Here is a 26101-nt window from a genome sequence, read left to right as displayed (position 1 = left end):
GCCTCCCCCTCCCTCCAATTAGTAAAGTATCCAGCCCAGGCTTATGTGCTCCTTGCTGTAAAAGGTTATAAGGACCTTGTAGAGATTCCCCAGACCAACCAGATCAGATGAGAGGATGGCCCAGTACATACAGCGAGTCACAGCAAGGCTCTGCTGAGACTGAAACAAAACGAGCACATTACAGAACGTTACCTGTTTAACAACATCTATTTCGTTACAGGATTGACGAATTACCAGGAAACTATGCAGAAAATGTTACCTATCCATCCTCCCCCAGCCATGTAGTCACCTGTCTACCCACTGGTCTGTCTAATCTGCTTCTAGAAAAGATTTCAGTAGCAGGCCCTACGGAAACGTCGGGGCGGGTCCTTTATCAATGGAATCGTCTTACTGATGAGATGATCAAACAGGACGGCAAAACCCCAAAATATGAATCTGACGGTAATATTCATTTTATAAAACTTAGTACTACATAAACAATACATTATTAAATACTGACAACATTTTCCCATATGACCTTCTTTGTAAAAATATTAAGGTCATCTTTATCGTTTCCTTTAATCTCTCGCCTTTTGTGTCCTAATATCAAAAAGAAATGGTGGCGATTACCCTAATATTCAAATATGTATTATACATTTAAATTGATACATAAATGCATATAATATATGTAATAGTTAATATACATACAACATTAGAGAGGGCTCTAGGTCTTTTTTCAAAGTTTTGGAAGTTATCGTACAAGCCAGAAAGCTTCAGTGGATTCTGTTCTCATATTGAGCGAGTGTAAAATCATGAGGATTTTTTTTCCTACTCGGAGGGCAGCTTGAGGGCAAAAAATTCTTCCTGTAAACTACCCATGATAAGTGATGGCGAAGAAGAAAATAGGCCTCATTCACACATACAGGTGTCAAGCGGCCGACGAGAACGCAGAGCACCGTGACCTGCGTCCAAGGGTCACGGAACGGTCCTCGGGTTGTGAGAAGAGGAGCCGACCCCCTTTCCCCAAACGCAGAAAGCGAGCTGCAAGCCCTTACCTTGGAGGGCCTGCAGGCTGTGGGTCTGTACGATGATGCAGAGCTGCAGCACCAGCTGGGGAGCGCTCTCCAGGAAGGTGGCGAGCAGGTGTAGCATGCTCACGTCTGCGTACTCGTAGACCATCTTCCAGTAAAACCTCCACCGGCCACTCTCTGCGCCCCGTCGACTTCGAATGCCTAAGTATATCGTGTGGAAATACCTAGAAAGGAAACAGAGAAAAAGAAAGACCGGAGTGATAACTCATCCTTCAAACACCAGGGCTGTTTTTTCTCTTCTGCAAACCACCATATATGCGCAAGCACGTCCATGAAACAACTACCTTAGTGGCTTATCCCTTAAGGCCCCAAGTTGGCCCTTATTCTTAAAGGTTCCCTTTGAGGAGTCACTGCAATTTTCGTCTTCGTTAAAGCATTCCACTGCATTGTAATATGAAGAGGGAGGTGAGACACAGGTGTAGAAGGGATTTTCCACCTTGATAATCGACAGACACCCTTCCTGGTCAGTTCCACCATGTGCTCAATGGTCCTCAGCAGATGGATGTCTCCAAGGGCATGATGCAAGTCAAGTTCTAGGACGTATGTGTTTGTAAACCCTCCTGATGCCTTTTTCAAAAACTTTTACTATTGAAAATGTCAAAGCTATACAAAAGAAGAAAAAAACAGTGTATTGAATCCAAAATAAAATTACCCCACTGCTTGAAGAAAATTTCCTGATAAGAATCACCAATGTGGTAACCTTAAGTATTGCATATTAATTTTCCAAAAGTGTTTGGAAGAGTATGAGAATGAAAGCAGGCTTGGCAATCCTGAAAGCCAGTGCCATTTCCCGTTGGGTGTGAAAGAGGCTGTCTCTGAATGGTCATCACATTTTATTCTGACAAACTTGTATTTGTTCTTTAATACCATGAAAAAGAAGTCAAATTATCCTATGGAGAGAAAAGACAAGAGGGTATAGATACTACGAAGAAAGTAAAGTGACATAGTCTTTGATCTAATTACTGCTCTGGCTTATCTTGTTCTTTGGGTCATGATGTGCTCATTCCTTATGAATAGTGATGAAGTTCTCAAAATCGGGTCCTTGAGTAACAGGCCGGCACTGTTAGGGAGAGAGTTTCTGAAACTGGTCCTCCTGCATCACCTTTGCTTCTGATCCATCCCCTGAGGGTCACCTTGAACAAATCCAATTCATCTTTTCTACACAACCTTTCTAATACTGGAAGACACCTCAGAGTCCCCAGAGATTTCCACTTTCCTCCCCTCCCTTCCAAAAGTCCTAGTGTCCCCAGCCACATGTCCCATGACCCCCCAAGTCCCCTGACACCCTGGTCACTCTCTGAACATGCTTCAATTTCTCCTTCACAGCACTTGGAACTTTAATTACTTCTATATGTAATATGTATATATACAATGGAATATTACTCAGTTATTAAAAAGAACGAAATAATGCCACTTGCAGCAACATGGATGGACCTAGAGATTATCATACTAAGCAAAGTAACTCAGACAGAGAAAGACAAATATCATATGATACTGAAACGGAGCAGGACCCTATTGTTCTTGCCCCCCCCGCCCCCCCCATGTCCTCTGCCTGACTTTTGTCTGTGGAAGAAAATTAGCCAAAGAATAAGTTTAATCAGAGAAGTGAGAAAACGCAGAAACAGAGGAAAACAGTCCTAGGAGACCAAATAATAATAGTTTAGTCCTTAAGCATAGTCAAGGACCTGTAGTTCCTCCTTAAGGGCTGTGGATAATATTCTGAGCCGTATCCTGGGAGCTGTCTTACAGATACTGAAGAAGGTAACTACATGATGACCAGGCTGTAGCCATGACAGAAGCTGTCACAATTCCAAGAATTGGCCTCAGAGAAATGGAAACAAACCAACCCTGGAACTGAAGATTACGTGTACCTAAAACAATCGAGATGACGCTGGTCAGACCACCGATGACCAATTTCAAGATGCCTGTCAGTGCTGCCTGTGCTGTTTCTGCGTGTAGCCCCCTCCCTCTGCCTATAAAAGTTCTTGCTCCTCGAGTGTCGGCAGGGAGTCGGCCTTTGGACAGGAGTCCGCCCTTCCCCCAGTTGCCGGCCTCCAAAATAAAGTAACCTTTCCCCTACCAACACTTGTCTCTTGAGAATTGCATTTGAGTGGCGTAACAGTATCAGTTTTGTGCAGAATCTTAAAAAAGTGACACAAATGAACTTATTTACAAAACAGAAACAGACTCACAGACTTAGAGGGCGAACTTATGTTACTGGGGTAATGGGGGGGAGGGATAGATTGGGAGTTTGGGATTGACATGTACACATGGCTATATTTAAAATAGATAACCAACAAGGACTTGCTGTACAGCACAGGGGACTCTGCTCAATACTCTGTAATAACCTAAATGGGAAAATAATTCGAAAAAGAATAGATACATGTGTACATATAACTGAATCACTTTGCTGTACACCTGAAACTAACACAACATTGTTAATCAACTATACTCCAATATAAAATAAAAATTAAAAAAATAAATAAAAATTTAAAAATAATATGGATTTATGTTATATTTTCCCTCCCTGGGAATCCAAAGCTTTCCCCTGCTATAAGTGTCTTGATCAAGTGGACTGTAGGTCAACATTCCTAAGCTGCTTTGCCACAGTTTTTACTGATTTATGTAAAATTGGTTTGTATATTTTCCTTTGTGTTCCGTTTCATTCATTCCTTCCATGAATCACATTAGAAAATTTGATTCTGGAACAGAAATAAAAGGTGATTTTGTCTTCCCATCACAGTATTATGGTACAGGACAGTGGCAGGGGGGAAGGTAGGGGTTACCAGAGCCACAGGGGCTCGCTTAACACCTATACATCACTGAATACAAAGGTTGCCTTCTTGCTTGAAGAAAGTTGACCAGAAAGTCAAAGTCCTTATAATAATTTTATCTGACTACTTAAAAATTCCAAGGTTACGCCAAAACACACGCATTATATATATAATATATAGTTATACAAGCATTATATATATGGGTAACATGAATGTGCAAAAGATTTCAGAATTTTAAAAATTCAGAACATGCAAACATTTCCAAAAAAGCCCAAGGAAACTACATATGTAAAGACACAAAGATGAGGAAAATGCCCTGCGTTCTGATAAGAAGTGTATTTGCCTATGTAGCACTCTTGGCCTGAAATACATTTTGCACATTCACGTTACCTTTTCTTAGAATGACCTTGTCTCTTTTCTCCACTACGGAAACTTACAGTTGTGGTTTAAAACTCTGCTGATGTATCTCACCTCAGAAGACCTTCCTTGATGACTCCAACCGAGAATCCTTCCCTGCACCCAACTTGCACATGCCGCTAACACGGGAGCTACCTCACTGGGTGGGTTTATCTGTTTCTGTGCTGGCTTCTGCTCCAGACCTCCAAGGCTGGAGGGCGCTCACTCATCACTGGAGCTCACCATTGAGCACTATTTTCTGTTCACGCTGGGATTCATCAAAGTGTGTTAAGTTGAATTGGGGGGAAAGTCTCAAATTCTATTTCTTTATAATTAGTTATTTTCATGAGACGGACCAAGAGCCTACATCATATCAGTTTTTGCTTCCAGCTGGAAGCACACAATGGTCTATGCGATTTAGTGGACATTAGCGCTATTTAGAGTTTTACACGGTATCAGGAGAGTTTTCTACTTTCTCTAAATCAACAGTGATGGACATCAGGGGTCTTATGCCCACAGCTCAGTCAGCTTGGGCTTTTCTCAAGTCTGTGCTCTGAAAAACGATGACAATAAAGAGGCTTTGCGATCACAATTGGTCTCTTCCATCTTGTCAATATGTAAATGGTTACCACATTCTGTCACATTATTATTTTTTCTCACCACCTTCTTTATCGGCTGCCGGAAGGGAAGGTTGGAAGAGAAGAGGCCCAATGAGTGTGAGTAGAAATGTGGACCATGAGACACAACTGTTCCCACCAGTTCCTCACATCGCATGGTACGAAAATGTTGCCCCACGTGAAAGGGGGATGAAAACACAAATCTGTACTTCAGTGTCAGGTTCCTTCCCCTCTGCCATGGCTATCTCCTGGGTGGGCTGTGTGGACACCAGCCCTCCAGTTGTAAAGCGAGTCCCTGAGAGAGGTCTTCAGGGTTTCAGCTCTTGTTCTACATTTGACCTGTATCATGCAGTTCCCCGTCTGCTTCCCCAGAGCGTCCAGCCAGAGGTTTGACTCTAGGGAGATCTGGTTTCATAATAAGTTACTTCTCAGGGCAGGGAATTTTGTCCACGTTGACAAACAGCCCCAAACACCTCTCACCTAACTGGTAATACCAGCTGTTCTAGAGACAGAACATCAATGCAGAGAGCAAAGGAAGACTGGTCTTATTTGTCATTCAGTTCTAACAAATGGGGACAGATGAGGATTATTCAAAGAAGCTAGACTATTGTGTCTTTTAATCTAGTAAACTGCATAGGGAATTGAGAAATAAACATAAAAGAATAAGCTCATGGGTTCTTTTCCACAGAAATTTAGAATGACGTGAAGAAGGACTTGTGTTCCAGTGAAAAGTCATTGTGTTCCAGAAACAGGAGCAGAACTGTCAAGTTAACTCTTCTGTGCAGATGTCTTGGTTTGTTTGTGTTTTTAATAGCTACCAGGACAAGAGCCTTGGAGTTACTTCTTGTGTTAAGCACCCGTAGATGAGTTTCAAAAAGGGAAGAGGTTTTAAAACGGAAATATTCTGTAAGAAGTTATAATCCCTTTGGTAAGAACCAGTGATGTGGTAGACGTGAGGCCTCAGGTCTGAAACTGAACCCCAGGAGACAAAGAGGCCCCCAACGAGGGACAGCTGTGTAAGATGTCCCTGAATCAAAATCAGGACCAAAGAAACTTGGGAGGCGCTGAAGTGCACCCTTGGCCGTAGACAGCTATGATGGCAACGTGAGCCTGTGCTGTCTGCCTTCCACGAAGGGCCCTCATCACGGCTGCCCCTGCACCTTCACTCAGTGGATCTGACAAGATGCTTCCACTGTGCTCCATCCAACCCACCAGCGGAGCCTGGGAACTTATGATGCTGGTCAGAGATGCCGAGGGGACGCCTTGATATGTGACTCCACAAGTTAGCTTTTTTTAAAATAAATTTATTTATTTATTTTTGGCTGTGTTGTGTCTTCGTTGCTGCATGCAGGCTTTCTCTAGTTGCGGCGAGCGGGGGCTACTCTTCACTGTGGCGCGCGGGCTTCTCACTGCGGTGGCTTCTCTTGTTGCAGAGCACGGGCTCTAGGCGCGTGGGCTTCAGTTGTTGTGGCACACAGGCTCAGTAGTTGTGGCACACGGGCTTAGTTGCTCTGCTGCATGTGAGATCTTCCTGGACCAGGGCTCGAACCCGTGTCCCTTGCATTGGCAGGCAGATTCTTAACCACTGTGCCACCAGGGAAGCCCACAAGTTAGCTTTTGAATGGTTCTTGGCAGCCATCTGCTGGGTAGACAGAGTCGAGAAGTTCATGGCTGTGAGCTGCCCTCCTAGTCTAATCCAGATCCTTCACATTGCATTATAACACATGTCTACTCTGGGGGAGGGGAGGATGGCTGACGGCCTGTCCCTGGAAAACGACCCTTTGCATACTTGAAGACAAACACCAAGCAGTCTTGTCTCCTTGGCATCTGTGTTATTATGATTTAACTGGGAAGTATTTTCTCCCCTCTGATTCTTACGGCCACTTAGCTTCTGATCCAAGTTTCTTTATCTTAAGGTGGAGAGAACCGTACCTCCTTCACGGCTATGTGAGCGTTAAACAAGAAGATGTGTCTCGTGCACGTGCTGTGTTCACGGTGTGCAGGGATGTCGCTGCACACCAAGGTTATCGGTGTTCTGGGCTCCTCTATAAGGCCACCTCTTTGACCCGAAAAATTCAGGTGGTTTTATGTCTTCAGTTCTTCTTGTTTCCTTTAGGCATTTTATTCTGGGGAGTGTTGGATTTGGCCTTTGCCTGTTCTCCCCGAGGGCAGATACAGAAGGTCACCACTCTGCTGGGAAACAAGGTAGTTTCTACACCTCCTGAGTGTCAAAGGGATCCAGCATGGCGTCCAGGTGGGGTTTGGAGGCGTCACTAAGGTTCTTTTTCTTAGGATTCTGCTTTGCTGTATTAATAAAAAGACAAATAACACCCAACAGGCATAGGTGACCAAGGAAGTTGATGTCAATGAAAAGACATTCAGATAGGGAGGATTTAGAAAAAGCCATATTTATGGTTAAAATTTTAGCATAATTACCAATGAATTGCCTTCATTTAAGAAGGAAAAAAGTTTCAAGTCTTCGTCATCGAGGATGAAGTATGTAGTAAGCATGAGAGGGTAGTGGCTTAAACACACAGCTCTCATTCCTGCTAACAGGAGATGTTCCCGGTAAACCCCACTCTGAAATGTCGGTGTGTCCAACTCCTCCTCTGAGGTGAACACGTTCAGAAGATGTTTGCCATCTTTACTGTATGACTGACTCATTTCCTGATAGGATCATTCTAATTTATCGTCCCGTGGAGCATGCTAATGGAAGATAGGGCTTTCCTTACCTCACAAAATGACACCAGGAATTCTGCACCAACCTTATCAACATGGTCTCATTCCTAAGAATATCTTAATTTTGTAATTTCCTCAGCATTACTGAAGATATAGACACACAAACACATCTACGTAACTCCCTACCATACCTCACACAAAGACACCCACACGTAACCCACGCCCTCCACATACCTACACAAAATCTAGTCCACTGATTTTCTGAAGATGTAAATTGCATTTAAATTCTCAGCTCCTTTCCATCAATATTTTCCAGGTGCAAAGAGCAACCTGGGCTAAATTCACATTACCAACTTCAGACCTAAACATAGTACGGCAAAAGTGATAAGTTAGGGAGGAAAATTCCAAACATTCAGCATGTCAAGCATTATATATCTAGTATGTATTTAATCTACAATTTAATGTGATTGAGATAATCTTTACATTACTTGTGGGGAAATGAGATGTATATAACAAGTTTCAGATAGTCCATATTTATGAGGAATACCTCAGTCCTTAAATAATATTTGATCAAATGTTAACTACTGATATAGCTGAATCAGAAATCATTAACAGCTATGAGGATGTTATGCATATATATTCTAATATTGCATTTTCTTTCTCTTATAGCACATTAAACAGGTTAGCTGTTAACAGATGTTATTTTTACTATCTGAAAAATGCAGAATAAAATCTGAGCAGAAGAGCTTTAAAGAAACAACATAAATAAACACTGATCCCAGGAACTGGAATTTTCTTCTGTGGCCTGGCTACAAGCAAAGCTTTAACTATTATATATGTATACACGTTCACTATATATATATATCATAACACACACACATATGTCTGTCTATCGATCATCTCTCTCTCTCTCTCATCAACAGTAGGCACTGACAAGGGACGAAGTTGTACGGTTTGTCATCTTAAATATTCTGTATTGAATATTTTAAACAACAGCCATGACCACAAAATCTTGTTTTGACACCAGAACAGCAAGTTTCTGTTGTCTCCATTATGCCAATAACAGTAAAAATGACAATATTCTGTCCTATATTTCTACAGGGGAAAATTTCCTAGTGACTGTTGTTTTAAAATTAGATTCTATTTCCCATCAATCATTCCAAGGGGGGAAAAATGTGCGTTAGGAGGGAACGAATGCATTGCTTGACCTTATGGTTGACCCAAGCGTTAGAGGTCACAGCCCTAAGAGGTCAGTCTGGGCCACGCTGACCCGAGGGGACCGGGGTGCGCTGTCACCCGCGCTGCAGAGCCATCCCCTCACAGTGGCCTGGGGATCACCTCTCACCCAGAGCCCCTAAGCGCTCTAGTGTGCGTGTGCGTGTCGTGCCTCTGCTGTGCCTTTCATGGATATTTGCGATAAGGAAAGAGAGATGGAGAATATCCTCAGGGTCTCCCAGAAATCCTCCAATGGGACAAGAACCTCAACAGCTTTTCCTCACTCACAATACTTTTATTTTTCTCCCCAAAGCAACACTGCCTCTTAGACTAACGAGGCTTTGGCTTTCTCTGCATGTATCTGACCTGTGAGCTGTATTTCCACCTCTCTCTCTCTTGCTCAGATAATTAGAATTAATTTGGGTTCTCAGAGGAGAATAGTACTCAGTGCTAGTAAGATATTAAGAGCTTCTATCACGGTGTAGAGCATTCTTATACAGTATGAGCTCACACAACGTGAAAGCATACTTAGTTAGCATCTTGTGTTTGATAAAAAGGCCCTTTGATTGATTTTATTTTTAGTCTTCTCTGAAAATAAAATTTACCTATGGGATATGGTTATTTTTGTTTTGTTTAATTTTCATGCATACCTCTCATAATGATACTTATTACATAAACAAGTTCTCATGTATTCCTCAAACCTAGAGTAGGAAATAATAGAACTTTTTTCTCCACCAAACAAGTTTCCTTGTAATGGGCAGTGTGACCAGGGTCTCTGGGGCTACTTAGTAAATTCAGCTAAAACAGATGAGAAAGTTCTTGAACTTGAAAGGAAGATTCTCTATTCACTCTGAACACCTCATAGCAACTGGTACCCAGCCTTCAGAGAAAATAAAAGGAGCATTTCTCCCCCAATTATTTTTTTCCTTAGAGTCCCAATATACTAACATTTCATGGTAAAATCAATGTACTAACACTTTAATAGTAAACAATGTGCTAAAATGGAGAAGGGCGGCTTGGAGCTAATAGAGCAGTGACTACTATTTGACAAAATACTGACATGGTATAACTTAAGACTTCAAAAGATTGAAAGAATACTAATAGAAATTATTAACTATGTTGAAAAAAACAGATTAATAGAATATTTGTTCCTATTACTCAGGAAATAGTGATTGTGACAGAATCAGAACTTCCATCCTCAGCCCTGTTGAATTGACTGATTTTATGACAAATGAGGAAAGTTCCGTTGTGTGCATGTGTATAATGTTTTATTCTATTTAAAAGACAAGATGTTGCCTTGCAGCTTTTTAATCCTTCACTTGAGCAGACTTATGGCCATTTATACTTTTAAAAGTTGGCTGAAAAATCCACAGGCCTGGGGCATCTGACCCATCACATCCATTGGGCGGCCAAGTTGGTAGGGAAGAGAGAAGGAGAAGCAGGTCAGGGTACCACGTTACAGCCCAGGGTGGGCTGGGGTCCTGCCTGAAAGGTCCACAAGCAGATGTACATTACAGGGATCGATTTCACCAGCACCACTGGACTCTTAGAGTTGTTCAGGCCCAAACACAACGATTTTGCATTCTCCTTCAGACACTTTATTACTGTTCATATTGTCGTCTTATTAGAATTTTATTGTCTATTTATTTATTCATCCATTCTAGGGGAAGAAGAGATTCAAGTTGTGTCTCCCCAAACTCTTGGCAGAATTAGACAACATAAAACATAGTGCTGGGCTTCCCTGGTGGCGCAGTGGTTGAGAGTCCGCCTGCCTATGCAGGGCATGTGGGTTCGTGACCCGGTCCTGGAACGGCTGGGCCCGTGAGCCATGGCTGCTGAGCCTGCGCGTCCAGAGCCTGTGCTCTGCGACGGGAGAGGCCACGGCGGGCCCGCGTACCGCAAAAAACAAAACAAAACAAAAAAAACATAGTGCTGTGAAAAGATGGCGAACAGAATGACTGTAGGTCTTCACTCACTGGGTCTAAAATACCTCATTCTGGTGCGTAGGAGAGCTTTGTCGTGAGTGGCAGATGCCCTTCCCTTTGCCAGGCAGCCTCACTGTCCATGGAGGCATCACCTGTGTCTCGTGTAGCCAGATGCTGAGAGGAGAACCCTAAATGTCCGCTTGCTCCAAGCTTACACTGGCTGGTTTGACCCTGAGCACCTAATTTCTAAGAGCAGAGAGCTGAAAGGCTCCTCGGGCCAGAGTTTTGTATGTTGTGCTATCAGCTCAGGAGGACGAAAGCAGAGGAACTTTCCGTGCTGACAGCTAGCGCTTGTTCTAAGCTTGGAATGTTCCCTCCTGGGGAGGGCTCACATGGAATGCAGTCCAGAGTGGCTCATGGAGATGAGTTAGGATGGGGAGAAGACCTTTCTCCATCATCATAGACACAATGATTTCCTTATCCTATTTGCTCAGCAATCTTTGTTCTCAACTGTGTTTAATAACCCAGAGAAAATTTTCTTACCACAATTGGCTGCAAAAATTTAGTGAATGGGATGTGAAAAAACAAAGCGCTAACCTAAACATGGCAGGGGGGCTGGTCTTCCACCTAAGTAGTCTAACAACATGTAGGGCCCCTTTCGGGACGACCCCAGTCAAAACGTCCATGACCACGTACCAAGCTAATAACTATGGAGATGGTGCCCTAGGAATTGTACCCACATACAAAAAGTTCAGTGTTTCCAAAAGAAAAGTCCCCTTCATCTAAAACAATGAACTCTTTTTTTTTTTTTGCGGTATGCGGGCCTATCACTGCTGTGGCCTCTCCTGTTGCAGAGCACAGGCTCCGGACGCGCAGGCTCAGCGGCCATGGCTCACGGATCCTCCCGGACCGGGGCACGAACCTGCGTCCCCTGCATCGGCAGGCGGACTCTCAACCACTGCGCCACCAGGGAAGCCCTAAAACAATGAACTCTTTTACTCATTCATTCACTCAAGTGTTTATTGAGCATTTATTTGGAGACAGCACTCCTCTGGGCTCTGGGAATAGAGCAGGGAATGAAACATGTACAGACTTACATCGCAGTGGGGGATGACACACAATAGGCAAGATAAACAAGTAGAAGGTAAAATATAAAAGCTCATGCTAAGTGCCAAGGAAAATATAAACCAGGAAAGGGAGTGAGGAATGTCAGGGTGCTTGTCAATTAAGTTATATAGCCAGGGAAATTCCCTGGAGAGATGAACTCTGGGTCAACATCTAAAGGAAGGAGAGGAAATAAGCCATCTCCACTTAAAACCTGAGGAAGAACATTCCAGGCAGAAAGGACAGGAGGTCCAAGGGGCTGAGGTGGGCATGTGCTGAGTTCATCCCAGGAGCACCAGGTAGGTGGGTGTGAACGGGGGAGGGGGCAGAGTAAAAGGGAAAATGGGAGGGTCTGGTCTGGTCACAGAGGGCCTGGTGGGCTCTGTGTGGACTGTATCAGTGAGTAAGGAAGCGATTTGCAGGTCTGAGCAGGTGAGAGACACGATCTGGCCACGAGGTTTCTCTGACAGCTGTGCTGAGCATAGAATGAAGGGGAGCAGAGTAGAATCAGCACGGTTATTGCAATAACCTTGCAAGTGATATTGTTTGGATCTCGATAGTAGCGGTGGAGAATGAGGCAGATCCTGGGTATTTATTTGGCAGTTAAGGCCAATGGAACTTGCAGCCAGATCAGATGAGGGTGTGAGAGAAAGAGGAAGCAATCTTGATTCCAAGCTGTTTGCCCTGAGCTGCTACGGAGATGGAGCTGCCACTTCCTGCAACGAGCAGGTTACTGGATGACGATGGACTTCACACGTGGTAATTCTGAGATGTTTTTAAATATCCAAGTGGAGATCTTGGGTAGGCCATGGGATCAGAGTCTCAAATTCAGGCCCACTTAACGATGATTTGGGAGGCATTTTAGAATTTAAAGCCACAAGATGGGCTCACCTTTTTACTTACACTGAGACTGTACCAACCTTGCTAAGCATGGCGCACCTCCTCCCTAGGCTTGGGTTTGAGGCCCACTGAGAAGGCTTTGCTTAAAAGGCACCAGACCTGAGTATATCAGGCAACCTCGGGACTGGGCATCCAGCTTCTCTCGGGGAGGGTGAGCGCTCGGGGGGTCTTTCCCTTCCCACAGCCTACCTAAGGGGGCGCCGGGGTTATTTCAAACTCCTAGGAGAAAGTTGAATGGTAGGGGCTTGGAATTAATGTGATAAGGTTTCCGTGATGTCGAATCCTAGATGCAATTGTGGTTGCCTTTTCTCAGTGGATATGCTGACCAAAATGACACAGGTATCTTTAGAAAGTCCATCTTTATAGAGTAGCCGGAAATGGCTGGGCCGCCCCTTAATTGAACTAGGAGGATTGGAGACACAGAATCTGGGGAAGCTTCCTGGCGAGTTGAATCCCTGCCCATGGCCCCTTGTCACCCGCGCTCTGGTACGAGATGAGGCTTTTCTCTTAACCCTATGAAGGCAGCTTGGAAGGGCTGAGGAGTGCATGCCCTGGGTCAGTCCTCTGCCAATGACCAGAGGTATGGTTGGAAAAATACCCCAGCTGCCTCAGGTGCTGTAATTCTGAAGTGAGTCCCTGGGGGGCTTGAGTCTCCGAGGCCCACAGTACGACCTACTCATTGACACCCACCCTTCTGACTGTCCTCCCTTCCCGGTCCCACTTCCCCACCCCCACCAGTGCTTCCTAGAATTGCCTTCAAATCAGCCACTTACACCCAAACCCTCCTCTTGGTCACATCACAGGCTCAAAGCAGCACCCTCAACGATGCACTCTCTTCCTCCAAAATACCACTCACATGGCATCAGTGCCAGTGGCCCCCAGATGGCCCCCAACGTCCTCTGCTGGGCTCTCCCCACTTTCTCTTATCAGGTCTGACGTTACAGGTTATCTGCTCACGTGGAAGTGCACACGCGACCCGCGCAGACTGCCTCCCCTCCCCGCCTGCCCTGTTTCCTTCCTCCTTTGGCGTCGGCTCGCATTTGTCCTCCGGCACCAAGTGCCCAGCCAAGTCCAAGCGCCGCTCCTCCAGGCTTAGCGCAAGCTTTTCCTCACCTCTCTTCCTACCACAGTGATTCTTACCCCCTGAGATTCTATTGAACTCACTCAGCACCAGAAGTCTGGACACCCCGTGATCCCTAATTCTTGAGCGAAGAATAGTTTTGTTTTGCATGCAAACTCCGATCAGTTGGAGATAACTGAGTTGGGAAGCATTCTGAGCTGGTCTTCGAGCTCCTCGGGATCAGGAAGTGATGCAATAGGTATCTGGTCGAGTTGCTTCATATGCTATTTATTTTTGACTCTCACTAGATTACAGGTTCCTGAAGGTGATTACTCTGTGATACGTATTTTCTCTCTTTGTTCCTTTCCAACTCATCGGTCTAAATGTAAGTTCATTGATCTAAACTTAAAGCTGAATTATGAGGTTCAAATATATATGTGTGTGTGTGTATATATATATATATATATATATATATAAATATAATACATACACACACACGGGGTGCGTCAAGAACCAACATCATCACACACACCCCATACATCACACAGGCTCAGCTGAAAATGCATCTCTGTGGGCTGACAGTTGACAGTTGTGTATGTAATAGCATATAAAGTATTTAAAACCTTTTGTGTTGTTATTCTCTTCTTTGAGCGTTCTGTCACACAGACCTTCCTCTTGTGTCATCATATCATATTTTATTATCAACTAGTGCCTGCCAGCCAATTTTCTTTAAAATCACAACATAAGTCAAGAGAGAATGGGAACGTACATGCATTCTTTCAGGATAGAATTTGAGCTCTTCTGGTAATTTATGAACTAAAGTCATGCATTGTGCTTTGGACTCAATTCAACCACATTTGTGGTCAATGAGACTTGACTTTGTGTTTTACGTCATAGAGGAAAATCCGACTGATTTCACGCTTTATTGAGGGGACGGTTTTAGTTGAGGAAAAATAATAGTAGTAAAAATCTAACATGTTCTTACAGCCTTTGCCTGAACTTCTATTGTGGTTTATGGAAATGTGATTCAGGATGATATATTAAATATTAAGACCAATGTAAGGTTTAATTGAAACTTACAGGGCAGCTTTTCTTAATTTACTGTCTATCGTGTAATTTTTAGCACACTGCATGAAGAACAAAAGACAGCCTACACCCTTCTGTTGTTTTACCATAGCCCAGAATTAAATTAAACTTGCTGACATTAAAAAAAGGAGGTACCATGCCACCCTGACTTGAACTCCCAATATGGTTTTGAATGGCAGCTGAGGGGTGTACATGGACCCCATCGAGGGAGGCTAAGACAGTATCTGAGCAGTTTCAAGGTTTGCTTTTTTTTTCAACTTTCGAGAATGAATGCACATAATCAGACAAAGGGAATTAACAATAACTTTCCACCTAAAACACAGAGGCACTGGGTAAAATGCTTTATATGCATTTTCTTTTTCTTCTCAGACACTTAATGAAGGTGGTGCTATCTACTCCCTCTGATCCGTGAGGAATCCTCACCATCAGAGGTCGTTTAGGAAGGTTGCACAGCTAGTAAGCAGTTGAGCTCATCATAGATGCCATTTCTGTTGGTCTCCCAAATCCATGCTATCTACACAGAACCAGACCCACTTCAGCACCTTAAGTTATAAAGCAGCCTCAGGTTTCCAGTCCAGGAAAATGTGTCAGCTACCTATGCCTAAATGGCCACTTGCTCATCTTATATCAAAATGTTACCTGGGGAATATTACTCAGACATAAACAAGAACAGAAGGCTGCCATTCGCAACAGTGTGGATGGACCTAGAGAATACTATGCTTAGTGAAGTAAGACAAAGACAGACAAGTACTGTATGATATCACTTATATGTGGAATCTAACAAATAATACAAATGAATGTATATGGAAAACAGAAACAGACTCACAGATATAGAAAACAAACTAGTGGTTACCAAAGGGGAGAGGGAAGGGGGCAGGGACAAATTAGGAGTATGAGATTAACAGATACAAACTACTATATATAAAGTAGATAAGCAACAAGGCTATATCATATAGCACAGGGACTCAGAGCCATTCTAAGTCTTACAAAAGTCTTGGTAGTAACTTTTAATGGAGTATAATCTGCAAAAATACTAAATCACTAAGCTGTACCCCTGAAACTAATATAATATTGTAAATCAACTATACCTCGATAAAAAAAATTTTAAATGTTATTTGGGTCAAAACTAACTCGTTCCCTCAATATGGAGTTGAACCTGATATACCTGTGGTTCAGAGCAGGCTTTAAAGGGTGAGATTCTCTAGGGCAAGGCTGAGATTCCTATTCTGGGTCCTGACACGGAGCCATCTGCTTGTCAACAGCTGCCTGAGATACTTCCATTTATTTATTATTTAACTTTGTCACAAATAAGCATGAAAATGCTTAAAAGTGTCGAGGAGCGATTGTCTTGACGCCCACGGCTGCCCTGTGACATGCCTCCCAGCCTCTGTCTAACTTCACTTAGGCTGTTGCTGAGTCTATTGACCTCATACAGGGGTAATGAGTGGAACCTTGCCGGCGCTGCGGTCTTTCCTCCTAATCTTTGGCCCGGGACTTCTCATTCTTGGGGCCACCCTTGACCAGGGAGGATCAGAGGAATCGCTGGATCAGAACTCCCTCTTCCCTCACCCGGGGGTGTCTAGCCCATTTCCCACAGTGGAGACCAGCCCCACAGTGCGCCCCGGGCTGGTGGTCCCTCCTTTCTTGTCTCCTATCCCCTGAAACCACCTCTCCAAATAAACCACATGCACACCCTTGGCTCTTGTCTCAGGCTCCGCTTTCTGGCGGATCCAGGCTAAGATGTTTGCCAGAAGTTAATCTAGAACTTTACTTTTCTCCTCAAGGATTGTGCGGGAGGAGGAACTAGGTAAGTGAAAGTTGCCCAGATTAAAGACGTGAATTAAAAAACAAAATCTGGGAGAGCAATTAGCATTTTTAAAAACAGATCATTTTTTATTTTTTTATTTATTTATTTTTTGCGGTACTCGGGCCTCTCACTGCTGTGGCCTCTCCCGCTGCGGAGCACAGGCTCCGGACGCGCAGGCTCAGCGGCCATGGCTCATGGGCCCAGCCGCTCTGCGGCATGTGGGATCTTCCCGGACCGGGGCACGAACCCGCGTCCCCTGCATCGGCAGGCGGACTCCCAACCACTGCGCCACCAGGGAAGTCCCCTTTTTTTATTTTTAAGAGGAGATCTCTCTCAAATCCACACGATTTTCTATTTTCATGAAGCCTAACAAAATTCTTACATTTTTCACTTATTGCTCAATTAAGTTTGTCGTCCAGGGCGTGCCACGCCAGCCTATTTCTGTATTCAGTTTTTGTTTCTACCCGGCTCAGGCAAGAGACAAAACGGAAGACGTGCTGTTCACAGCAAAAGGAAGACACGTCCTCTTGAATACGGCAGCAGGGTAATCAAGAGTCCCGTGGTTGACTTTCTTATACGACAGGGAGGAAAATACCCTGCCTTTCCTGTCAAGAATAAGAAAACTACTTGTCCTATTCTCAGAATGACAACAGCATTCAGAGATGAGAAAAGCTAGCAAAGGATCTTCTTTTAGAAAAATTCCCTCCAAGGTAGTTCAATGATGTTTTCAGATCATGTGAACTTTTCAGAGCACCCCCCTTCATGTCTACCTAGTTACTGAAAAACCCATTATTTTACCATCACCTCCCCACCTCCACGTACAGATTCTCTCTCCCATCCCCCTCCTTCCTCCCTGTCTCCCTTCCACTAACTTCTGTCTTTTCTCCATGTCATCATTTAACATGATATGCTCTTCCTAGATGTTTTCACTCTTCCCCAGCATAAACCAGCAACAAGGAGTAGGATCGTTTCTCAACCTTCACTACACGTTTAAGGACTGCAATTACTAGTTGAGAAACATGGCCTTGATTCATAAAGTATCATAAAGGAATATTAAATTACATGCAGGCCCACTTAAGGTCAAAGAGGAGGATGAGGAAAATACAAAAACTAGTGAAACAAAAAATGTGATTTGATTAATGGGGCATCTTAATTCAAGAGTTGCAGTTGGATTCCAGAAACCTCCATGTGGACATTTCTAGGAACTATAATTTCTTTTCTGTTGAAAGGAAAATCTTGATGGGAAGAGACACGAAGGCCCTTCTCAGATCACGTTGGTCTCCCATCTGCTATTTCCACTGAATTCCTGAATGTACTGATGGCAGTCACATCCACTTTGGGGGAAGAGCTAGGCATGACGTAACTGCATCCTACAAAAATGTTTTAGACCTAAATATAAAGCGTAATGGTTAAAGTACGCGTTCACAAACTATCAACATTTCCATTAAAACAGACTTAAAATAGACTTGCAAATTCAGGATTGTTTGCTTTATGGAGTTCAGCTATGAAATAGATATGTTCACTAATTTGTTTAACAATAGAATGAATGTTCATTCTGAATAATATACACACATCACTATGCTAGTCACTGAGAGATCCAGAAATGACTAACAAACAGTTCTTGACCTCATGGTGTGTATAATCTAGTAATAGAGAACTGCAATGTCGCCCCTTAAAATTATAAATCAAGTATTTAAATAGACTCTGGAATATCTTTCTCTCTCCCCCTCTGGTCTCCATTTCTTTCTTCACATAGGCAACCATGAAAATGTGTTTAATATGCATTCTTTTAATTGGTATTTGTTCTTAAAAAAAACTTTTCACTTAGAAATAATTTTAGACTCACAAAGAAGTTGAAAAAATAGTATAGAGTTCCCAAGTGACCTTCCCCAAGAATCCCCCAGAGATAACAACTTACATAATCATATTACAATTCTCAATCAGAATTTTGACATTGACACTGGTGCAATACTATTAACCAAGCTACACACCTTACCTTATTTTGACTTCCATCAGTTTTTATAAGCACATTATTTTTCTTTCTTTGGTGTATAGCTCTATAAAATTTTATCACGTGTGTAGATTCATTAAACTTGTCATGACAGCCAGGCTAAGGTTATCCTAAATAAACTCCCTGTGCTACCCCTTTATAGTTCGACTCAACCCTAAACCTAACCCTGGCAACTACTGATCTGTTCTCCATCACTGTAATTTTGACATTTCAAGAATGTTAAATAAACAGAATCATACAGTGTTTAATATTTTGAGATTAGGTTTTCTTCGCTCAACTTGAGATTCATCTAAGTCACTGCCTGTATCAGTCAACCATTTCTCTTGATCGCTGAGTAGTATCCTGTTGTATAGAAGCACCACGGTTTGGGCCAGCTCCCACAGCATAACGGTTACCACGTTCACCTCACACAGTTTATCCGTGTACCCTTTGAAGGACATTTGGGTTGTCTCCATGTTTTGGTGATTATAAATATAACTGCTGTAAATATTCAAACGCACGATTTTGTGTGAATGTATGCTTCCTTTCTCTAGAATAAATAACTATAAGTGGGCTTGCTGGGTCACATGGTGAATGTATGTGTAACATTCTAAGAAACTGGCATTCGTTCTTGTATTTGTTCTGTTTGCATGCATTTGCTTATTAAATGGCATTGTATTAAAAATATTTTACTTTCTTTTTCATCCAGTGCCATGTTTTTAAGACCCACAGGTATTGCTACGTGTATATCTAATTCATAAAGATATTCCCTTAATTGCTGCATAGTATTGCAAGGAACTCTTTACTGCAAGGAACTCTTTACTGCAAGGAACCCTATAATTAGCCATTTTGTAAAGCAAATGATTCTTTGGAAATGTGTATACCCCACAAGTAATTTGTTTAGTGAATTTAGGTTTCTACTTATTGGGTTTTCTAATATAATGTGTATCTTTATTACCTTTGGATTTGCTTCATGGTTTTACACATTGATCAAAACATCCTCAGGTACTAACAGCAGCTGTCTAAGTTCAGAAGATGCCTGGGTATGCCCATCTCAGGGATGTCGAGGTGACGAGTTCAGGAAGTTTCAGATCTCAGTAGAAAGCTTCGAGGGAGCATGACTTCATTATTGTTGAACTCAGTCACTTTGGGTAGAAGAAGCAACCCTTCAGATGCATTAAACCAAGAGGATTCAAATAGCTTTATGAGGTACTGTGGACTCTAATATATATTTTTATAGAACAGCACGTCTTTCCCAAGTTTCTACCCTGAGAGAATTTGGTACTAACGTAAATGATAATTTAGTGCTTGTCATGTGACAGATACCCTATTAAACCCTATGGGCATTTTCTTATTTTATCCTTGTCTCCTGCCTCTGAAGTAAAGACAATTATTTCCCTCATTTTTCAGGGGAGGAAACTGGATCTTAGTGAGACTGGGTAACTGGAGAGAAGTCACGTAACTACTAAGTGGCACAGCTAGACTTCGCTTAACTGCTGCTATACAACCTCATTTTTTTTTGTGACAGGTACTGGGAAAAGAGAAATATTATATGCTGATTAAAAAACCACCAGTAATGTCTGATCTGGGTCAAAGATAATGACGATGGTGATGATGATGATAATGACGATGATGATGATTCTATACCATTTATAACCATACCCGATTCATAAAGCCCGTTTACATATATTCTTCCCCTCCATCCTGAAATTAACTCTGTGAATTAGTTGTTTTTCCCATTTCCCGGATTGAGCCTGAGACTTGGTGAGGTTAAATGAAAACCAGGAAGTGGTAGAGCTCACATTTAAACCAAACTTCTGTACTCTATGGCTAAAATCTGTTATTACTTCATGTTGCCTCATGTGAGTGTGCTTTTGGTAGTTGAAAATGGGCCGGATATGGAAACACAAAGCAATAGTCTTAATGATAAAATAAGATGATTTATTTTTTTGAGTGGACTGATGAAAGCCTTATCATTTTATAGTCACCTTTTATAGGGAACATTGGGAAACCTTAATGCATCTCAGAGAAAGAACAAGGGAAAGAGAGTCTGTAAAAAGTCTAGGAAGCACAGACTAGAAAATAGAAATGGAATCTTTAGAATCTCTAATTACTAAGTTATGTCAAGTGCAATTATGTTCTCTTTTATTTAGTGTACTACTTTTGTTACTTAAATTTGGTCCATGTAGAATATTTATGTAGACTCCACGGGCTAATTTGGGATTGTGGACCCCTCTTTCCTTCAGCTCTTTCCCTATTCTATTTTTCTCCACGATTTTAAATACATCAACTGTGAACTGCAGCTTCCTGAGGTAGAAGCAGAGACAGAGGCAGAGGCATAAGAAGGTTTAGGAAGCCAACTTTCCTGGTTGAAGGGGAAATGCCATATTATTAAATCAGGAAATTGTGAAGATTCCACACATATTCACTGAGGGTCCACCTCATTCCCAGCAGTGATCTGGGCACTGGAGACAGAGTTGTGAAAAAGACGGTCAGAGTCCCCCATCTTGGGGAGTCTACAGGTTGTGGAGAAGAGACCATGAACAAATACACAAACAAGGTCATTTCAGAGAATTATTTCTGTGAAGCAAAGAAAACAGAGAGAGTGCATGTGTGGTGGGTAAATTCAATTGAGTAGTTAGGGAAGGGTTGTCTTAGGAGGGGACATTGCAGCTGAGATCTGAATGACATGACAGTGCTAGCCTTGAGAAGGTTCAGGGGAGGGAGCTGCAGGAAGAGAAGGGTAAGTGCAAAGGCCCTGAGGTCAGCATTTTCTGCTCTTCAAAGAGAGAAAGAGGGCCACATAGTGGGGTCACTGTGAGTGACAGGAGATGAGGCTGGGGAGGGAGCCGGGCCAGGCTGGGCAGGGCCAGGCAGCCTCAGTAGGCGGCTGTTTCTTGCTTGCTGGGCAGGGCGAACCCACCTAAATGCTCCCTGTGGACCTGGATTGCAGGAGCATGGGTGGAGGCTGCTGTGTTTCTAGAGGCCAAGCTGATGGTACTTTCCAAAGGCCTAGATGTGAGGAGTAAGGAGATGCATCCCAAGGCAACTTAGAAAATCTGGGACACTATTCAAGTATTATTGTGTAATTTGTGACATTCTCTGGGACATTGATATTGTGTTCCTACGTCAACACGGGGATGTCCCCTCTTTACGCACCATGTACTTTTCCAGTAACATCATGAACCTTTCTTTTGAAGCCTAGACATGAAAAATTCCATCCATAGAAATTGGGATGTGAATTTTCCCAAGATTTGCTTGATGCCATCACCACACTATACTAGCATTTTGATCGCAAAACTGTATCTCATTTTCTGCTGCTGGAGTTCACTGTGTGAACTTGGCAATTGGCATCTTATTTGTTCTGGCTGAAAGGTCAGGCAGACTTATTTTTCCCCACGCAAAATGTCACAAAAGTCAAAGTTATTATAGGGAAAATTTGTTTTTACCTGATATTTTGCTGAGTTCTATGTCAACTATGGTTCTTTATGCGTAAAGAATGTTAATAACGTTTGTGGCAATCATTAAAAAGATACTGTGCTACACTTCTATCCATTAAAGGACACAAATACTATTTGAGTGCAAGGTCTCATTCAAGAATGGCTTTGGCAAAGTACAACCTAGAAGCAATTTAAACCTATGAAGACTGTCATGATCATGCGGTAGGGAGGCTTATTTTAACTCTGGTTTTACTTCTGTGCCATCTCCAGCAATGAATTAATAATATTGTTTGTTAGAAATCAAAGGGGAGACTGCCTTAAACACAGTACTTGAGCAGTTTGTGTACTTTAAGGGCACTGATTTCCCTTCAATTTTTTTGATTTGGTGACAATATAATGAGGCTTTCTAAGTAAGAAATGGATTTCGAGCATATATTGAAAATCCTTAATTTTTCTAAATGGGGAAAAATCTAGCGACTTCAATAAAAAGGCCCTGACATAAAGGCCAAACCGTGAAGCAGGTCAGCGGTCCTGTGATCGCCCTGCCGCCCTCAGTTAGGCGCCGGCTGACCCCGTGCTTTGGTTTCTGCCCAAGGTAGTCAAAATCTTTCGGCCAGAAATGCTCTGACATGTTTCCTATATGCCTTGGAGTGAACGTAACTTGTGTTTCTTCTCCTGGGGCTACTGGAATCCTAGGTCTTGCCTTTTGTAGAATGATTTTAAGCAGCAGAATGAGATGCACGTCCTCACTGTTCCTGAAATCATCTCGTGCAACAGTCCTGCTCGTGACCCTGGCCATGTTCATTTTCTGGCCTCTTTAGGTCTCCTTGTCCTTGAAAGTTCAAAGCAATCAGGCTTAGAAACTCAAATATAATTTTGCAGCTACATCCATTACCCCAACCCACCTAACTTTCACAAATGAGGGTAATGTTGTGTAGTACATCTTAGGATCCAGACAGACCTGATGACTTGATTTATAATCTCATTGAACAGATCACCTAATCACTGGGAAACTCCTTCTTCAGCTGCAAGACACAGACAATAATATGGACCTCGCTTGGTTACCGTGAGAATTGGAAGTAATATATGCTAAGAGCCCATGACAGGGCCTGGAATAGTAAGTATTAAACAAATAGTGGTCACTAGTGTCACCAGTATCCCTATCCAGGTGTACACAGTTTCCTGTCTGGACAATTATATCCCTAACAGGTCTGCCTTCTGCCAGTTTTCTCTCGTCTATATTCATCTTCCTAAATATCACCCACATCAGGTCATTCTGCAGCTCAGATGTCGTCTGTGGTTTCTGTTGACTAAAGGATCAAGTCCAGAATATCCTGTTTGGCCACATCAAAATCACAGGCTGCACAGCTTGACTCCAGCCACACTTCATCCTTACCTCTGCTCTAGACCCTAGCACATTTGTGCTACTGATTTGAAATTTATCATAATTACACCTGCATGATAGTTTTTTCCCCTTGTGAACAAGCCTTATCTCCCCAACTATATATGAATTTCTTAGAGAGGAATTCTCATGCCTTATTCTTTTGTAAAAATTTCCCCATAGGATCTATACGTAGAGTGCCTCTTACACATAGAGTTTCCGAAAAATTGTTCCTGACAGTGATAAGATCGTAGGTCAGGAAGACAGGCAATTTTGTATAATAATGATGAGGAAAGTGAACAATATTTTAGTAACTAGTGCTTTTGTATTTTTTCACCTCTTCTTGAATCTTTCTGAAATTAATTAGGAATGAAAAAATGATATTTAAAGTTACATAAAGCTTTTTTTTTCCACAAAGTCTTCAAAAACTCTTTAGGTGTTAACCCATTTTATTTATATTCAAACTCAAAGGGGAATTATTCTCTTCTTAAAATGAACTGAAGGCCTCACAAGGTAAATTTTTACTCATGCCTACACACTAAATCAGGAAGATTTGGGATCAGAATCACATCTTTCTACCTCACTGCCTGGATCCTCAAAACAGAGGGATTAATGGAAAGAATATGTGAGGTCAGAAGTCCTGGATGCAGACTCAAAGGTCAGTCCAGTATATAGAATTGAACCTCATCCATTAAAATCAAAATAAATATATACACAAATCTGTAGGAAACATGTTCTTAAAACATGTTCTTCTCTGGTTTTGTTGTCTGATTATAGCATAGCAATATTCACATCTTCCAAATAGAATACTCTTTGAGGTTGCTAGCCAGAACACAGCTAAAATTATGCTTCATATTTTCCCCTTGACTAGGGTTTTATTTAGGTTTGTTTTTTTTTCAAATCTTAATGTGCATTTATTTAGCATCTATTACATGAAATGTAAAATTTGTGATATATAAAAGAAGTGGTGCATATTTTGAGAGATGCACAGAAGAAACAGAAGACTCAGGAAACTAACTCTCAAGAATCTGTCATTCTTATTGGAGAAATAAGTTATATTAGTCAATGACCCGACAGGATCATGTGCTGAGAAAGGAGGAGAAATATTTATACAGGGGTCAAATTAAAGGCTTTTAAAGTTTGATATGGTAAGGGAAGGTTTCATGAGGCTGCGAAATGTGGTGGCCAGATAACAGGTTTTTGCAGTAGACCCTGTTCAGTTCGAATCCTGGTGATGATGCTCCTTAGTTATATGATCTTAGAAAAGTTATTTCCCAGTCTCTAAGCTCAATCACCTGCTATGTAAATCAGACATAAACATATCCACTTCACTGAGGCATTGCTTTCTAACACAAGGTTTAACACATACAAAGACCTCAATAAATGATAGTTTTCCTTTACATTGAGTTAAGCTATAGTAAAAATTGACTAAGTAAAGGTGAAGGCGAAATCATTAGAGGTTGGCAGAACCCTGAGCAAAAACCTCATGTCCAGAGGAAAATGGCATGCTTGTATAATAATGGGTCCAAGTTTATTTGAGCTACAGAACCATGGGCAATAAAGAGGGGGTAGATAGGAACAGTAGCGTGGGGACCTCAGGGAAACTGGATTTGTAAATAGCAAGGGAGAGGCTAAGGTCAATAGCATCGGAGCTCTTAAAGAAGTAGCCTTTTTGTGCTAATGTATAACTGAAAGCTCACGTTACAGACGCTTGTTTTCTGTCTCAGTTTGAGAAGAGTTTGTTCTTCCTCGATTCTTTTATATCCTGATGAGTGGAGAAAGGGGAATTGCTGCAAAAATGAAAAACAGACTTGGCAGAGCAAATTCAGGGGTGAATACAGAAGAGAGACAATAAAAAAAATGCTTTTGTAGCAACAGAAGGAGGAGATGGAATCGTCTGATAAGCTAGATAATGACAGAAGAAAAGAGATTTGAGAGGTATTTAAACATCGTCATGTTTAAGTGACGGTGTGGTTGCAGAGGAGCAGACGGAGGGAGGTATCCAGAATGACTCCTGGGCGTCTGCATAGCTGGAGGAATGGCGTTGCCTTGCGCTGAGAGAAAGGATTCTACAATAGATAGGACATAAGTTGCAAGTGCTGTGGCCCTGCAGGTCAAGTGTTGAAGCAACCCAAATGCCCTTCAACCGGTGAATGGATAGACAAATGACACATCCCCACGATGGAGAACTATTCAGTGGTAAAAAGGAACAAGGTGCTAATAAACACAGCAACAGGGCTGACTCTCAAATGAACGGATCTCAAATCTCAAGTGAAACCCAGCAATCCCACTACTGGGCATACACCCTAAGAAAACCCTAATTCAAAAAGGGTCATGGACCACAATGTTCATTGCAGCTCTATTTACAATAGCCAGGACATGGAAGCAACCTAAGTGTCCATCGACAGATGAATGGATAAAGAAGATGTGGCACATATACACAATGGAATATTACTCAGCCATAAAAAGAAATGAAATAGAGTTATTTGTAGTGAGGTGGATGGACCTAGAGTCTGTCATACAGAGTGAAGTTAAGTCAGAAAGAGAAAAACAAATACCGTATGCTAACACTTATATATGGAACCTAAAAAAAAAAAAAGGTCACGAAGAACGTAGGGGCAGGACAGGAATAAAGACACAGACCTACTAGAGAATGG

At 42.3% G+C, this 26101-nt stretch overlaps 1 protein-coding gene across 1 annotated transcript in view; it reads right to left on the bottom strand.

Moving 5' to 3' along the window:
* The window catches only part of XKR4 (XK related 4), a 320227-nt gene that overhangs the window by 104086 nt on the left and 190040 nt on the right, over positions 1 to 26101 (bottom strand). Inside the window, exon 2 of the mRNA XM_060128111.1 lies at positions 1035 to 1234. Coding sequence (XP_059984094.1) covers positions 1035 to 1234 — 200 coding nt within the window. The remainder of the gene's footprint in view (positions 1 to 1034; positions 1235 to 26101) is intronic.

This window comes from Lagenorhynchus albirostris, chromosome 17 (genome assembly GCF_949774975.1).
Source record: "Lagenorhynchus albirostris chromosome 17, mLagAlb1.1, whole genome shotgun sequence".
Classification (NCBI taxonomy): Eukaryota; Metazoa; Chordata; class Mammalia; order Artiodactyla; family Delphinidae; genus Lagenorhynchus; species Lagenorhynchus albirostris.
The sequence above is the reverse complement of the archived record's forward strand: the minus strand, read 5'-3'. Positions and strand labels throughout refer to the sequence as shown.